The sequence below is a fragment of the Dreissena polymorpha genome, chromosome 9 (genome assembly GCF_020536995.1).
Source record: "Dreissena polymorpha isolate Duluth1 chromosome 9, UMN_Dpol_1.0, whole genome shotgun sequence".
Classification (NCBI taxonomy): Eukaryota; Metazoa; Mollusca; class Bivalvia; order Myida; family Dreissenidae; genus Dreissena; species Dreissena polymorpha.
The window spans coordinates 5,252,598-5,270,837 of NC_068363.1; the positions used below are offsets into that span (position 1 = coordinate 5,252,598).

General features: G+C 35.4%; 2 protein-coding genes across 8 annotated transcripts in view; both read right to left on the reverse strand.

Annotated features, from left to right (window-relative positions):
• Positions 1 to 18,240, reverse strand: part of LOC127845563 (uncharacterized) — a 29,707-nt gene extending 11,467 nt beyond the window's left edge. For 2 of the 3 annotated variants that reach the window (XM_052376582.1, XM_052376583.1), the window contains exon 1: positions 18,043 to 18,240. In XM_052376582.1, the coding sequence (XP_052232542.1) occupies positions 18,043 to 18,162 (120 nt within the window). In that variant the 5' untranslated portion in view covers positions 18,163 to 18,240. The other variant, XM_052376584.1, reaches the window with a different exon arrangement.
• Positions 2,314 to 15,724, reverse strand: LOC127845570 (uncharacterized). Of its 5 annotated transcripts, none has more exons than XR_008033260.1 (4): positions 15,412 to 15,619; positions 6,150 to 6,298; positions 5,441 to 5,564; positions 2,314 to 2,672 (listed from the first exon to the last, which is right to left on the reverse strand). XR_008033260.1 is itself a non-coding variant. In XM_052376592.1 (3 exons), the coding sequence occupies exons 1-3, from the start codon at positions 15,669 to 15,671 to the stop codon at positions 2,628 to 2,630; spliced, it is 429 nt and encodes a 142-aa protein (XP_052232552.1). In that variant the 5' UTR covers positions 15,672 to 15,724; the 3' UTR covers positions 2,314 to 2,627. The 5 variants fall into 5 exon arrangements, 1 of the variants encoding a protein (XP_052232552.1); XR_008033263.1 differs by lacking the exon at positions 15,412 to 15,619 and adding an exon at positions 14,343 to 15,093; XR_008033261.1 differs by lacking the exon at positions 2,314 to 2,672 and adding an exon at positions 2,679 to 3,443 and having other exon boundaries at positions 3,734 to 5,564; positions 15,412 to 15,690.

Here is an 18,240-nt window from a genome sequence, read left to right on the forward strand (position 1 = left end):
ATTGAGTACAATTGGGTCATATGTTGAGGCAGATAATTATTTCATTTTAATGCCTTCAATTGATGCCAAATGGCTCAGCAAAATGATAAGGAAAATCCGTATATTAAACAAAGCGTCGCACTGTACACTTCGATGTTACAATCTATGGCGCACCAAAGGGGTCGAAACTTTAACTTCTGCTCGAGCAGAAAAAAATGCTGCTCGAGCAGCATTTAAATGCTGCTCGAGCAGCATATTGCTGCTCAAGCAGCAATTTACTGGTCGAGCAGCATTTAAATGCTGCTCGAGCAGCAAAATTCCTGCTCGAGCAGCAATATGCTGCTCGAGCATTTATTTTTAGAATAAACCATTGAACCCGTCGGCCAATCAAATTTGAGCTTACAAACGGACGACATTAGCTATCTCTACGGAAACGAAATAGACCGGTGTAGCGTCAATATTGTCAGATCGTGAGATCTGACGATTTCACAGTACCTCCGTGATATTGCTCCGATCAGTCGCCGTGAAAAATGTCAGATTGATGAAAAATAATATTTAACGCATTGTTGTTTCAATTCAACTTAATTTCGCGTTTTTACAGCTTGCAGTTATTTTCGGACATCTTTTTTTCGGACGTTGAACCTTAACACATTATTCACAACAAAGATATCGAAACAGTAGTTCTAACACAATGCAAACATTTGAATTTTAAAACGATTTTCGTTTTAAATGTTATATATATCGATGATGTACATGCATTACGTTGTAAAGAAATATGGTAATGCCTAATTTACAGTCATGAGTGTTGCACTTTTTTAATACAAAGATATAACATTGATTGAAGGAAATATTTTCAGATTATATAATATATATATATATTATTTTAGCTTAAAAAAGTTAAAAACTTATTATGAACCAAATTCAGTTCCAGAAATATATAATCCCAATCGGTGTTTTTATCATTATTTTAGCTAATTCACATGTACACTCAATTCAGGAAAACTATTTTATTATATTTCATACAATCATAGTTACCACTATCATCATTTATTTAATATGTCAATAAGCTTGATTGGCAATTGTCGCTTCAGCTCGGGTAATGCTTTAAAGTACCCCGTGTACTCTTAAGTATACTTTAATGTACCCCGGGTACGCTAAATATACTTAAACGTACCGTTGGTCTGTCTGTCAGTGCAGTCACTCACAAACTTATCAGTGCTCTATCTCAGAAACTCAATATAAGTATTCAACATGAAACTTTATGGGTGTATAAATATAGCTGAGGAGAGGTGCCATGTACAAGAACCATAACCCGTCGCTTTCTGAAATAAGAGTTACTGCGCTTTGTTGTTTTTCTATGATGTAACTAGGGCTATATCTCAGATACTATACAAGATTTTAACATGAAACTTCATGGGTGTATAATTATCAATGCACGAGAACCATAACCGTATACTTTCTTACATAACGGTTATTGCCCTTTCTTGTTATTGTTATTTTATGATGTAACTTTTCAGGGCTATATCTCATTTATAGAACCATGCATAAGAACCACAACCCTTCACTTTCTTAAATAAGAGTTGTTGACCTTTGTTGTTTTTGTATGATGTAACTTTTCAGGGCTTTATCTCAGAAACTATAAATACAAGATTTCAACATGAAATTTCATGGGTGTATAATTGTCAATGAGAATAAGTGCCATGCACAAGAAACATAACCCTAGTACATATGTACATGTCTGATGTTACTTTACAGGACTATATCACAGATACTATACACGATTTAAAGATGAAATTTAATGGACGTTAAGATATCAATGAGGAGAGGTGTCATGCACAAAATCTATAACCCTACACTTTCTTAAATAAGAGTTATTGCCAATTGTTTTTTTATGTTGTTACTATAAAATAAGTGAGATAAGGGTACAACCCTTCAAATAAACTTTTCTGTTAGTTCTGCACCCATCAATAATCAAAATTTATTTGGCGGGGATATCAATTTAACGAATTTGCTTATTATTAGTCTAAACGTTGAAATAGACTTAATATTTTAAGTAGCAATGAGAATATAAGACACAACAGACTCATCAGTCATCAGTATAATGTTAGCATATGTTTAGTCGGTTACTGAACTAGGGCAAATAAAGTTGAAGTTTATCAGGTGGTCTAAAAGTCCTCACCGCCTAGCAGATAAGTCTACAAAGTATTTTAAAGCCGGTTCATGAACATGAAATGATAAGTCATTTACGCCATCGGGATTATTTATTTTAAGTCAATTTGTTTTTGGAATCATAAGGCACTCATTGAAAAATACACCACTACATAAATAAATATCTAGGTTTATAAGTTTTATCGTGCTGTACTTGTTTAGGAGATGTGTAATACCAACTGGCTACTTCTGTTTTCAGAACTAAAAGGCACAGAAGGATTTTATTAATATTTTGTTGAGTTCTCAGATTAATCGAGCCCAAAGCACTTCCTGCTACACAAACATATTTTCGAGCAACAACACATATTGATAATATCCATTTTAATGCCGTGCGGGTCTTTACAGTGGAGTGATCGAGTCGCACAGATATGTTTGCCGCACTCCAGGAATCAGAAGTCTGCTTCTCACGACTAGTCTCGATAAACTGAATCATGGGCCTGTCACAACATTGTGGGATGCTTTTTAATGACCAAACATTTGGCAGTCTGGAAATAAAGTAAAAGTCATTCATACTTGTGTTAAAATAGTGACCTGAAAATCAATAGGGGTCATCTGCGGGTCACGATCAATGTACCTATGAAGTGTCATGATCCTAGGCAAAAGCATTCTTGAGTTATCATCTGAAAATCATTTTACTATTTCGGGTCACTGTGACCTTGACCTTTGACCTTGTGACCTTAAAATCAATAGGGGTCATCTGCAAGTCATGATCAATCTACCTATGAAGTTTCATGATCCTAGGTGTATGCGTTCTTGAGTTATCATCCGAAAACCATTTTACTATTTTGGATCACTGTGACCTTGACCTTTGACCTAGTGACCTCAAAATCAATAGGGGTCATCTGCGAGTCATGATCAATCTACCCATGAAGTTTCATGATCCTAGGCAAAAGCATTCTTGAGTTATCATCTGAAAATCATTTTACTATTTCGGGTCACTGTGACCTTGACCTTTGACCTTGTGACCTTAAAATCAATAGGGGTCATCTGCAAGTCATGATCAATCTACCTATGAAGTTTCATGATCCTAGGTGTATGCGTTCTTGAGTTATCATCCGAAAACCATTTTACTATTTTGGATCACTGTGACCTTGACCTTTGACCTAGTGACCTCAAAATCAATAGGGGTCATCTGCGAGTCATGATCAATCTACCCATGAAGTTTCATGATCCTAGGCGTATGCGTTCTTGAGTTATCATCCGGAAACCATTTTACTATTTCGGGTCACCGTGACCTGGACCTTTGACCTAGTGACCTCAAAATCAATAGGGGTCATCTGCGAGTCATGATCAATCTACCTACGAAGTTTCATGATCCTAGGCGTATGCGTTCTTGAGTTATCATCCGGAAACCATTTTACTATTTCGGGTCACCGTGACCTGGACCTTTGACCTAGTGACCTCAAAATCAATTAGGGTCATCTGCGGGTCACGATCAATGTACCTATGAAGTGTCATGATCCTAGGCAAAAGCATTCTTGAGTTATCATCTGAAAATCATTTTACTATTTCGGATCACTGTGACCTTGACCTTTGACCTTGTGACCTCAAAATCAATTAGGGTCATCTGCAAGTCATGATCAATCTACCCATGAAGTTTCATGATCCTAGGCGTATGCGTTCTTGAGTTATCATTCAAAAACCATTTTACTATTTCTGGTCGCTGTGACCTTCACCTTTGACCTAGTGACCTCAAAATCAATAAGGGTCATCTGCGAGTCATGATCAATCTACCTATGAAGTTTCATGATCCTAGGCCCAAGCGTTCTTGAGTTATCGTCTGACAACCACCTGGTGGACAGACCGACAGACCGACCGACATGAGCAAAGCAATATACCCCCTCTTCTTCGAAGGGGGGCATAAAAACAACAACAGTTGTTTGCAATAAGAAAAGCATATATATTCACTAGATTAAGTGTTCACAAAAAATACTATTTCTGAAAATAAAATTGCAAGAACGATAGTTTGACAGTGAAAAGTATTCATGTTTTATGCATCATAAATATACAATCACATTAAGACACTGAAAAACAACTTTTCATACAAAACAATATATTGGAGCAAAGAGAATGCTTTTTTTCATTATATGACACATTAATAAATTAAAATATGAGTAATCTTCTTGTTTAACCTTTTTTCAGGGTTATTTGACAAAAGACTCTATAACACAGTTTGATCCTCAGGTTATGATATTACATATGAAATATCATGTCCTTTATAAATTAAAAGAAAATGCAAGGCTCTAAAAACCAATGCACCAACAGAAAGGTACGATGATTATATTCTACATTCTCCCATTATTTTGTTGAATAAAAGTTAATGCAGATCTTTACTAAGCAAACAAGAGCTTTGTCACAGACGTGACAAATACCCCCACGGCCGAATTGACACAGACTATTTTGCATGCTGTCTTCAAAAAACAAGAGAATCAAATTTATGGCTATGTTTAAGAATGATAATGCCATTATCATTTATGGCCATTTTGACCTTTGAACTCTTGAATTCTTTAGCATGACATGCAGTCCAAATGTATGGCCATTTTTTTTTACTTTTGAACTCCAAGTGTGACCAAGACCTTGGAGTTATCAACATGGCCTTTTTTTACCTCTGAACTCAAAGTGTGACCTTGAACTTGGAGTTATCGACGTAATTCTTTCGCGCGACACACCGTCCAATGATGGTGAACAAATGTGCCAAATGATTTTAAAATCTCACTATGAATGACATAGTTATTGCCCAGACAAGCTCATTTATGGCCATTTTTAATCTTTGAACTCAAAGTGTGACCTTGACCTTCGAGATATTGAAGTAATTCTTTCGCGCGACACACCGCCCCATGATGGTGAACAAATTTGCTAAATGATTTTAAAATCTCACAATAAATGATAAAGTTATGGCCCGGACAAGCATTTGACCCTTGAACTCCAAGTGTGACCTTGATCTTGGGGATATCGACGTACTTTTTTCACGCAACACACCGTTCCATGATGGTGAACAAATGTACCAAGTTATTTTAAAATCTAACGATAAATGACATAGTTATGGTCCGGACAAACTTTCGGTTTAAAACACACTAAGTGACCCCGTGACCTAGTTTTTGACCCAGCATGACCCATATTCAAACTTGGCCTAAACATCATCAAGATACAACTTGTGACCAAGTTTGGTGAAGATCGGATGAAATTTCGAGACAGACCGACCGACAGTACGACAAAGTGACACCTATATAGAAATATAAAGCTTATTTATTACCATCAATGCAAACACTCCACAGCTGTTTCCGTGGCGCTGTTTGTTGCAAGGTGGCGCTTTTAACTCTGAACTGATTTTTTCCAAGCCATCTTTCACAATTTGCCCTCGTTGACACATGAACTGGCTGCAACAAATATTTTGTTGGTAAAAATCAACAAAAATCATGTGCCTATATACTTAAGCGGTACTTTATCTATACCAAATTGTTTTGGTAATCAGTTTTCAAACATATATATATGTGAATCTATTAACACATTATTTGAAACACATAAGTGTGAGAGATAGGACACAATAATAAATAAGAATGAACTAAGAAAGCAAGCTTAAATTTATATATATTTATATCATTTTTAAGTGTTGGTGCTCATTACAAGTTAATATTTAAGATAAAAATCCAAATATAGAAAACAAATAAGATTTACAAAGTTTTTTGAATATCTTGTTTGCTATATTGCCTGATGAATGATAACTGGAACTGGCCAAAAAAGCTCCCTAAATGTGACCTTTGATCTCTTGTTAACGCATGCTCTGCAGCTTCTCTACATGGAGAACATATGTGGTAAGCTATATTAAAAATGGCATATTCAATTATCGAATCACAGTTTGGATAAGCTCAGAGACACACATAAAATGCACATACACCAACTGCTACTGTGACTGCTATATCAAGCAGGTAAGACAAAAAATGAATTTCAGCTTTGAACCTTACCAGAACAAATCGAACAAGGCCTTGTTGTTACCACCCAATGAGTCGTAAATGGTTACAGTCCTGGACATAACACTTGCAACCAGCAAAACCCAGTGATTGTTGCCTTTACATTGTGGCAGCATAAGTAGATCATACATATTGAAGTCCACCTACAAAATGTGAAATTAAAATGTACCTTAAACAATGTATACATTACTAAACAGTGAGAACTTTGCTCAAATTACTTCAAAGAAGTATAGTGGCATGCTAGAATCAAGTACAGTTTAAGTTAACAATAAAACAAAAGATTGTCAGGCAATATGATACTCCTGGAACAACTTTGTAGAGGTCATCATTTACAAAGAACATGTAGAATTTATGAAGAACCACCACTTTTACATAAAAATTCATGTTATGTAAATCGAAGACTTTGGCATTCATATCTCACAGACATATCAAGTCATTACCACTGCCACCTTCATCAACATAATTATTGGACACATAGAGAACTACTATATCTCACTACATACAAAATGTGGTAGCCCTAGATCCGAGAGTTAAGGACAAGAATATTTTAAAAGTTTTCACAAAATAAGCAAGAAAGAAGTGTATATAATGTTCAATTTTGTGACCCGCGGGTCAGGGTCAAATTTGACCCAAAGGGCATAATTTGAACAAACTTGGTAGAGGACAATAAGATGTTACTGCAAACCAAATTTGGTAGCCATAGTCCGAATGGTTTTCAACTAGAAGATTTTTAAAATTTTCACAAAATAGGCGCTTTATAAGCGTTTATTCAATTTTGTGACCCCCCTCCCCCCGGGGCAGGGTCAAAGTTGACCCCAGAGGCATAATTTGAACAAACTTGGTAGAGGACTATAAGATGTCACTTCATACCAAATTTGGTAGCCCTAGGCCCAATGGTTATGGACAAGAATGATTTTTAAAGTTTACCCTAAATTAGCCATTTATAAGCATATGTTCAATTTTGTGACCCCCGGGGCAGTTTCAAATTTGACCCCAGGGGCATAGTTTGAACAAACTAAGAAGAGAATTAATACATGTCAATACATACCAAATTTGGTAGCACTATGCCATACAGTTATGGACAAGTAGATTTTTTAAGTTTTCACAAAATAGGCCTCATACAAGCATATGTTCAATTTTGTGACCCTCGGGGCAGGGTCAAACTTGACCCCAGGGACATTATTTGAGCAAGCTTGGTAGAGGACTATAAGATGTCACTATCTTCCAAATTTGGTAGCCCTAGGCCCAATGGTTATGGACAAAAAGAGTTGTAAAGTTTTCACAAAATAGACCCTATATTAGCATATGTTAAATTTTGTGACCCCCGGGGCAGTTTCAAATTTGAACCCAGGGGCATAATTTAAACAAATTTGGTAGAGGACTATTAGATGTCTCTACATACCAAATTTGATAGCCCTATGCCAAATGGTTATGGATGCGAAGATTTTGAAAGATTTCACAAAATAGGCCTTATATAAGCATATGTTCAATTTTGTAACCCCAGAGCAGGGTCAAATTTGACCCCAGGCGCATAATTTGAACAAATTTAAAAGAGGTTCACCCAAGGAACATTACTGAGAAATTTCATCAGAATTGGACCAGTAGTTTAGGAGAAGAAGATGTTTAAAGGAAAAGTTAATAAACTGACGGACGCACGCAGGCACGGACGGACGCACGCATGACGGACACAGGACCATGACATAAACTCCACTGGCCAATTCAGGAAGGGAGGGAGCACCCCTCCCTAACCCAACCATAAAGGCCCCTGGGCATCTGAAATATGATCACAAGCACTAATAATCATATAATAATGATAAAACCCGGTCACCACTGTCGATAAATTGGAAATTGTTATGATTGTGAGATATAATGTAAACATTTGCATACAGATCAATCTTTTTTCTTCAAGCCCAACACAAAATAACAATGCAAAATTAAAGTTTTAAAGGTTTTCAATGGGTACAAATAGGGTATTTATCTGAACATTGGAAACGTCGAAATACATGAAAATATCATCATACAACTTAAATGTATTTCATTGTTAAAATATGTTTTTCTTGATTTTTCTCCAAACTTTACAAAAAAATGGGTGATTTCAAAAATATTAAACTAGAAATGGCGCGTCAGAGGCCGACGTGTATCCCCACGCCGCATGTTTGACCCAGGGGTGCCCCAGGGTTGGTAATGGGGCTATGCATAGTTGAAATTGAACGCATTGAAGAGAAGTTCGGTATCAATTAGATGTGAATCGTTGTAGAAATGAAGAAATTATGGTAAAAGGCAATTTTGGGTGGGCGTGGCCTATGTGGGCGGGGCGCCCCAGGGTTGGTAATGGGGCCATGCATAGTTGAGATTAACCATAATGTCATAAGAGAGGTTCAGTATCAATTTGAAGTGAATCGGTGTAGAAATGAAGTAATTATAGTAAAAGGCAATTTTGGGTGGGCGTGGTCTATGTGGGCGTGGCCAATGTGGGCGGGGCACCCCAGGGTTGGTAATGGGGCCATGCATAGTTGAGATTATCCGTATTGCCATAAGAGAGGTTCAGTATCAATTTGAAGACATTCAGTGTAGTATGGTGCACTCAAAATGTGCAGCTCCATGAGATACACATGCATGCCAAATATCAAGTTGCTATCTTGAATATTGCAAAAGTTATGACCAAGGTTAAAGTTTTGGGACACACACACACACACACACACACACAATGACAGACAGGCCAAAAACAATATACCCCCTTTCTTTCGATCCGGGGGCATAAAAATGAGTAAAAATCTCTGACCCGGCCCCACCTCAACCCACATAACTTTTGACCTTGGGGTCAGATCAAAATTCCAAATAGTGCAGGGTCGCACAGATGCTCATAGCTACCATGTGTGTAAGTTTCAAGGTTCTAGTGCTTAAAGTGTAGGAGGAGAAAGTGGCCAGGACGGACGGACAACGGAGATAACCACAATATCCCCACTTTTTCTCCGAAAAGCGTGGGGATGATGAAGCCTAAATGAAAACTTTTCTCAAATTTTAGATGTTAAGTTATGGCAACAGTTTTGTTTGTATTGCATAGGGAAAGGGTTCAAGTTTTATAAATGAGTAGGGCCGCTCTGTCAGATGTGATCACTTTTTCACAAATAAAGATGTTAACCAAATGTTTTGAATTTTTTTTTATTAATGTTCATGTCTTTTGCACTTAATAAAAACCCATTAAAACATGTTATCAATATTTTGTGTGTTTTGTCAACATGCAGTATGTTCTTAAGAAAAATTTAAATACAAAAACAGAAGTGTTTTAAAAAAAAATATGGAAAAAATTGAAATTTTCATGTTTTTCAACACATATTTTTCAAAACTATACTCTTAAAAGTTTTTTTCCTGGCCTCAAAGCAGTGTATCTTAAAGTAAAAACTCAGATTTATCAAAATATAGGATGGCCTTCAAATATATGTGAAGTTTCTTTTTTATGATACATGTTTATATTTTTTTATAATATTTGACCTCGTTTTCTATAATATGTGTCTTGTTCTGATAAAACTGGGCTAAATTCATGTGCGTAAAGTGTCGTCCCAGATTAGCCTGTGCAGTCCGCACCGGCTTATCAGGGACGACACTTTCCGCTTAAACTTGATTTTCGGTAAGAAGGGACTTCCTTCAAACTAAAAATACTGTAAACGCGGAAAGTCTCGTCCCTGATTAGCCTGTGCAATCTGCACAGGCTAATCAGGGACTAGACTTTCCGCACATGAATTAAGCCCAGTTTTCTCATAACAACACACATATAATTCACTGTTCTATATTTAGACCTTGCTCTCTATATATTAAACATTATATTCTCTATATATTGGACCTTGTTCTTTATAAATTAGACCTTGTTCTTTTTAAACTTTATACATTAAACACGATGTCCTCTTACTTGACCTTCCTCTGTAATACAATATATCCTCTATATATTTAGGTAATGTGTCATTAAAAATGAATGAAATAATAATAAGTACTGTACCTTTGTTTATCGAAGGTTTTAACATGGTATTTAGTTTAGATGTGTAGGAATTGTACCACAAGGGTGACAGTCTGCGTGGTTTAATTATAAGTGTCTGAAAGACTTTGTCATCAATCATATTTGACATTTGACCATGTTCAACTTTTATTTTGGCTTTTTTTTCAGTTGCTTTTGAATGCTTTATTAAATCGAAATTTAATCATTAATTCTGCTATAATGTAAGTTTGTTTTCACTTTCTGGAGGTTTATAAGAAAAACATTTATTTTGTGTCCCAAGTGTACATTTACAACATTTGTTAACCAACTTCAGGCTAACATTGAAGATTATTGGAGAAACATTTTGATTAAAATTGACATTAATTTGAGAAGAGGAAATGCATTTTTGTAATAATGTTATGGTAAAGTCAAATATACTTCCCAAGTTCCCACACATTATCATTTATATGCTTATATTTTTCTTCTGAAGACAAAATATGGAGACATACCCATATAATAAGAGTAGTTCACCCCCAGAGTGAAGAAACCACCTTTTTCTGTTGGAGATTACACCCTTCTGTGTACTTCTTTCCAGAAAATTGGTGCCTTTGTTTATTTTTTAAAAGCTATCACCTGTTTATCAAACGTGATAAAAATTTCGTACACTTGGGACAATGCGATATTTGTCTTGCAAAAAAAGTTCACAAGGTTTTGGCATCAAATTTTCAGTACATCTAGTGATAAACATTAATGGTTTGAAGAAAATGATGTAAAACATTGAAAATTCTATCTTATGAAAAATTTAAAATAACTTTCTTGCAAAATGTACACTTGGGACACTTTTTGCCTATAAATATTGAAGCACTTTATGATGCCACCTCTTAATATACGTGAAGAGAGTTGAAAATTGTGGCACAAAATTGACAAAAACATCATTGCTTTGAACACTTGCTACAAGAGATATCAACCTAAGTTAGAAGCATTGTTTTATTTTTCTTAAAGCATATGCATTTTTATATTCATTTAATGATGGCAATACCTAATATTTCTGAAAGTTTTATTGAAGAATAGAATTGAAAATTGCCTTTTACATAAAATGTCACGCAAAACCAGTACACTTGGGGCAATTTTAAGGATATTTTTCAATATATTTTGTAAATGAAGCAAGTTATTGAGAAGAATTTTCACATTTAAGTTAATCACATGGAAACACTTCTGTAAGATAGAAAAAGAACTCAAACATGCTTAATGCAGGTTTTTTTCCCCTTCTTTGTGACCCGCCGATCATCGGCCCTTTCCCCTCTGATTTTTTGTTCCCCTCAGCTGGTAAATTTTCCCCTAGATTTCATTTTCCCCTCCAAAAAAAATTTTTTTTTTTTTTAACCTTTCAATATATAAGTTAATCTGATCCAGTGTAGAAAAAAGAAAAATATTGCATAATTAAATTTTCTGTTTCCTTGAATTTGTTTTAAAAACAGTAAAATATGCTTAATTGATTATTTAAGACTTTCCTTATTTTGCCCAAAATCCGGCGTTTCGTGTGATTTTTCCCCAAAAAATCTGGCGTTTCGCGCGATTTTTTTCCCCTAAAAAAAAGGCCAGGCCCTTTCCCCAAAATCAGATAAAAACCCCTGTAATGGTAAGAAAATAAATGCATGTTTTATTTAGGCTTCATTATTTTTTAAATCACCCATAGGATATGATGCGGCACTTGTCTTTAAGGAATATAAAAAAAATCAATCATTTTTACCCGGTTGCTATTCTGTGTGTTCTTTTAGCAAGCTTGATTAGGAATTTTTGAAAACGCGTCATGGAGATTTTCTTTCACCATAAAAAATAATAGTTCACGGATTCAAACCATAATTCTTGATTAATATGTTGCTACAGTGGATTCCTGTTCTTAGCATACCATGTCAGCAAAAATTATGCTAATAACAGGAATATGCTATTAACAGGAACACACATTTTAGCATAAATATAGCAACTGGGGGCATACAATAAGTCAAATCTGTTAATAATTGATCGTCAAAGTGAAATTTAAATTCAACATTGTATATGATTGATGTTTAAGATAACTATTTATCAAATGGAATTGTATTCTAAGGTATTTGCATTTGCATTTGAGCATATTTTTGCAGATTTAAAGCATATTTTCTTGGCATTCTGAGAATGTTCTATGCTATAAAGACTTTAAGTGAATTCTGAATATTGGGGTTAAAAATTATGCTATTAATAGAAGAAAAATACATTAAAATTTAAGAATTAATCTGTGCTTTGACATTCTATATCAGAGCTCCAGATAAAAATTTGGTCAAATTCTTATTTACTCCCTATTTCAAAAATTAATTCTTATTTTACCCCCTATTTATAAAATTAATTCTTAACACTATATTACCAAATAATTTTTATGCATTGTTTTTGACACACCAACAATCCAACATTTTGGTTTATAGTCTTGGCCTGGCTTTCTTTTCTGTTTCTTGCTTTCCCATAATCGGACAGCTTTTTCTGGCTCAAAAGACCCCACATCTATCTTGCTCATCTTGCTTTTTTTGCCTTCCACGCTTCGATACACCGCTTCGGTTGGCCATTTTGATTTTTTATTTAAAACAGTAACTGTCAACTCGGCTTAGGTCATAATGGCATTTTGGGCGCCGTTAAAGTCATATCAAAAATATATATTTAACATTTAATTTTAATGACATTTTGAATAGGTATATTGTTTATTACTTGTGAATAAAAATTACGATAAGTGTAATTAAAAAGGTACAATAAACAGTAATGACTCGCCTGTAATACCAGGAGAACAGAATCGAGACTGTTTGGCCTTTCGACCGTTCTTAAGTGTGGCCCTTCCTAACAGCAAAGAGACGTTGACTTAAAGCTGTAGTTTTAATTGAGCGCCTCGACGTGTCAGAACCGGGATGAAATGTTTACCATATATAATTTGCTACTGGAAGTTTTACGCACGTTCGAAAATGTCGAATTCGTGTTTTATTTTTTCAATGCGTAACTTTATGCAAAGATTTTAAATCTAAATCGTTATTTAAGAAATTTTATTCGTTTTTACGCCTTTACACATGTTATCTGGAGCACTGCTATATGCTAATTACAGAAATATGCTATTATCAGGTATGCTAATAAGTGGAATCCAGAAATTATCCTTCAGTCTGACAGAATTTCGTAGCCTGTCAGACCAAACATCTGACAGATTATTTTACATTTTGCGGTGTCTGACTTGGCTTCTTACTTTTGAGTCCATGATGCTAAATGTTTTAGATTCAACACTAGTTTCCTCAACCTCACGACACCAGAGCTCCTGTGATGCAAATATACTTAAGTGGTATAAAGAGATATTTTTTTCCCTGCAAATTGCGTTTAGTTCCTCACTTCTGGTTAAAAACAAACCTGTTACCCTCCGATTGACTGTAAATTTAAACAGCAAACTCCAATACATATTCCTGTTTGTATTCTTGTATGAAAATGTCCACAACATATGGGCGTAGTTACATGGGGACTGAATATTCAAAAACATGTAGGTTAAGAAGTACAGTAAATGACATGACAAAATGCTGTTAGGACATATCATCATCCTTAATTCTAAACCAGCTATACATGACATTATTCTTAAGAGGGGCATTTCAGAATAAAGATAAAAAGATACAAACGATTCGCCATGGAAAAATTATTTCCTGCAAATATTTTTTAGCGAAATTATTTCCGTCAAGACATGTTGTACAATAGCATGCCATGGTTAAAATGAGTGTGTAATACAACGCCTAATCTCTTTCTGCAAAGTTTGGGAAGTCTGCTTTAGGGACATTATAATGGAAGGACAGATGAAAGGTAACTCATTACAGTATAGTGCCACCAATGTAATTATTATGCATTTTTTTCGCAGTTCAGAGCTGAAAATAACATCCCAGAACTTAATTATGCACTGCCAAGTTATTCAATAAATAGTAAATTGTAACCATTTCAATATGAAAAATTAAACAACTTGTAATTCAGACACAACTCACATTTTACCTGTTGTTAGCTTTGAACAAGCTAATAGGCCTCGGTGAAAAATAATTTACATTGAAATTGAGAAAAGTCCTCGAGAACTCAGTGCCCCAGATAATTATTTGGGAAAATTGGGTTTTCAACCATTGATTTTAAAAAATAGGGTGATTCCATTCTTCATATAGAGTGAAATGAGTAATAAAAATGCATACCTTTAAATAATTGCTGATTTACTTCCGTTGACGCTGCACACTTGTATTGATTCAATAGAACTGTAAACTATCATCATACATTTTAATAAACTGATGTTTCGTAACATCTTTTATCCTTGAAACTGTCCATGATATAAACTTTAAAAAATGTCGAGAATTTCTAACCAATGACATGCCTTTTTATACTTTTGACAGATTTGTTAAGTCACAGACTTTCCATCATGTTTTTTGGATGTCAACTCAAATGCTGTATGCACAGTTTCTAACAAAATCGATAACACGAATGATTCGGCACTTATTGGCTCTTGCTTTCTTGATTCGAAAAAGTTTGCGATCGGCTGATATTTTGGCGCAACAATCTCGGACGTCTTTCGACCTCTCTTAGCTATTTTTATTTCGCATCGTAATAGAAACTGAAACTACAGACGCTTTACAAATACATGCACAATGAGCGACGAATTAGGTCAGATTGAAAACGCATAGCGTTTGAATAACTATGACCGTTTGCTAAGCTTGCTGAGTGTAAGCGTCACCGCGTTATGATAATAATTCCAAAGAGAAAATACCTAAAATGAGCATAGCATTTTTAATCGAAGTTTTGTATCGTTAATTTGACGAATTTGCGTAAAAGTCAAATTGGTTGCGTTTTCAATACTCATGATATTGTATTTCTTTGCATTTTTAAATATTTTAATAGGGTGAAAGACGCAGATACGCAGCTTATCTGGGGCACTGAGAACTGGTTAACAGACATGATATTTTGGATAATTTTAAAAGTTAGGACAGCAGATATACATATATGGGGAGAACGAGAAACGTAAACAATGTTAACCAGAAAGGCACAATCACAGGCAATCGGCACCTGTGTCGGAAGCAATAATTAAAAATCATTAAGAAAGAAAATCGATAGAAACAGAGAACCCACCCATTGACCAATTCTTATCAGTCATCGTCGTGATTTTCGCAAAAGTTTTAACAGCCGTTAGACATTTATGATCGATTTTCTCATTAAGCGAATGGCAACAATTTTTTGATCGACTAGTTTGCAGCCAAAATATAAAGCACTTACCGCGTGTCAATGTTAAACTTTAAACAGATCGTCACATAAACTTGCAGAAGATGTGAAAAAGGCACCATCACGGCGGCAGCCATTTTTTCCAAACAAACCAGTTTTGCACCAAATGGCAAATATAACAAGAGTTCTGATTGGCTAATGCCATAATCTAAAAATAAATGCTGGTCGAGCAGGATTTTTCTGCTCGAGCAGAAAAAATGCTGGTCGAGCAGTAAATTTGCTGGTCGAGCAGTATTTTGCTGGTCGAGCAGCATTTAAATGCTGCTCGAGCAGCATTTTTTTCTGCTCGAGCAGAAGTTAAAGTTTCGACCCCTTTGGTATCCCATAACAATCAGTGTGGACATCGGAACGTACCGAGCGAGGATCGGGTGTTTTACGGCCAGGTCTGGGTCTATTTTGGACCTAGACACACTTCGGGTGGTTGGCGTTTTCGCCTTTATTGGACTTCTCCTCTTTATGGCCGGCGTCGAGTTTAATCCGGGACCGTTTCAGGTGGTAACAATCTTTGTTTACATAAGAATTTTTAAATTATGATATCCCGCGTATTTAACTTTTTTGATATAAAGAAGTTCAAGTCTTTTCTTTTTAATAGTCAATGAAGTTGATGATAGAACGTTGATGATAGAACTGTCCACTGACAGAAAATGATGGCGCAGTGCTAAAACAAAATGTTACACAAGAAAATTGAAAAAATGGCCAAAAACTTTACTGATTTAAGTTAAATACGTGTACTCCTCATGATAATCAATATGTTTATGTGACGCAATCGGTAAGGCGTCAGACTTTGGATCCATTGCTCACTATTATATTGTCACTGCGTTGGTTCGAATCCCAGTAGGTCCGTGTTTAAGTAAATTCCATCAATGATCCATTTGATATGTGTTTATGATTGAAAACGTATAATGCATTTACATATTTCTTTAAAGAGCCCAATTGTGCTTTCAAGCTCTAAATGGAAAAACAAATCGTCCACGAATTTTTTCACGGTGAACTTGTCTGAACTACAACAGCAAGTTTGCGGAAGCTGATTTGATGTTAACTTAAGAAATAATATTTTGTTATTGGTTCTTGTACATGTGAGCGGAGTTTAAGCGCATTGCGAAGCTTAAAACATGGACACGTTCTACTATGAAAGAGAACGGCTAAATGGCATCGCTTGAATGTTTGTGCATAAACACATTCCAGTTGATCGAAAACAAATTCTTCAAATGTGGGATTCGACTGGAGACAGGAGAGTTGAATTGGCGTTCAATAAGATTGATATTTAAAAGTTGAAGAATAATAAAACATGTTCATGAAACATTATTCGCTAAAATGTTTGATAGATCTGTTTCTTCATATTATAAGGTATATCTATTTTATTTTAGTATTTCAATAATAAATATGTATAACACATTATATTATCCATATACATACTATGGCTTGTATGAGAGAGCTGCGTCTCATTTTTTTCTTTTTCTATCTGACTTCAAATGAAGTATATGACTATTTTTCTGTAGCTCTAGTTAAGTTTGTTACATCATAGTCACTTCAAACACCGTTTATGGTACCAGAATATAAAATTGACAATGAACTTGTAGCATATTATTTTGTTAACTTTATTGTTACCAAACAAAAATATGTAGCGTCAACAATTCCGATAATTTAGGTATAAAATTTAGTTTAAATGGCCTTTAAAACGCACCAGAGACGTTCTAGGTAAAAAAAAAATCAGGGGGGGGGCATGCCCACGGACCCCCTTATAAGAACCTAAGATACTGCCTCTGCTTAAATTTGGGTCTGGCAACGGCTCTGGTTGAATGCAGACTGTAGCATAAAAACTCTTGTTTCAATGTGCATAATTAATTGATAATTGTTCATTTGCTAATTTACGTCATTAGACGTTGTCAATCGAGGTTAACAATCGGGAAACGATTGTGCCTATGTGTATATGTGAAACATGTTAGTATGCTTTATATGAATTGTAATCGGACTGTGAACTACAGTCTGTAAGTTTTTGTTAAAATGACCTTATTGCAAAATAATGAAATAAAGCTGTTTTATTGCCACCTTTATAATTGTAATTGCACAATTAACGATTTAATATTGTTGTTGGTAAATATATGGGTCGCGTTCTGGGAAAACTGGGCATAATGCATGTGCGTAAAGTGTCGTCTCTGATTAGCCTGTGCAGTCCGCACAGGCTAATCAGACACGACACTCTCCGCTTTTATGACATATGTCGTTTAAATGAAGTCTCTGCTTAGCAAAAATCTAATTTAGACAGAAAGTGTCGTCCCTGATTAGCCTATGCGGATTGCACAGGCTAATCTGGGACGTCACTTAACGCACATGCATTATGCACAGTTTTCTCAGAACACGACTCATAGGGTAAAGTTTTCTTGCTACCGCATCCAAACACTGGATTGCTGACCACAGAGTTGCAATAAACATAAAAGTTGTCAATATCTGTATTTGTCAAGTGAAAGCCCATGTGATATCTGCGTAGGTGCAACGGCTGATCAATAAGCCCTTCTGGCTCATAACTGAGGACACTTGCTTGCTGTATTACAATGACTTTACATAAATATTATTGGCAGAACAATATGGTATGCGCTTATACTAAAACAGCTGGAATATATCAACCGGAAGTATTCTGTGGAGACGCCTCACTCGCAAGCATTGGAAGTCTCGTAGCGCCCTCAACGGCCGGAAGTGTCCGCAAGTCGATGACTTGCAGAAAGGGATAGTAATTTGAGCGCTCATTTCAGTTAAACATGTATTGTTATAAAACGGCTTATGTCATAATATGTGTGATCTCATATTTATAGAAACTTCGAAACT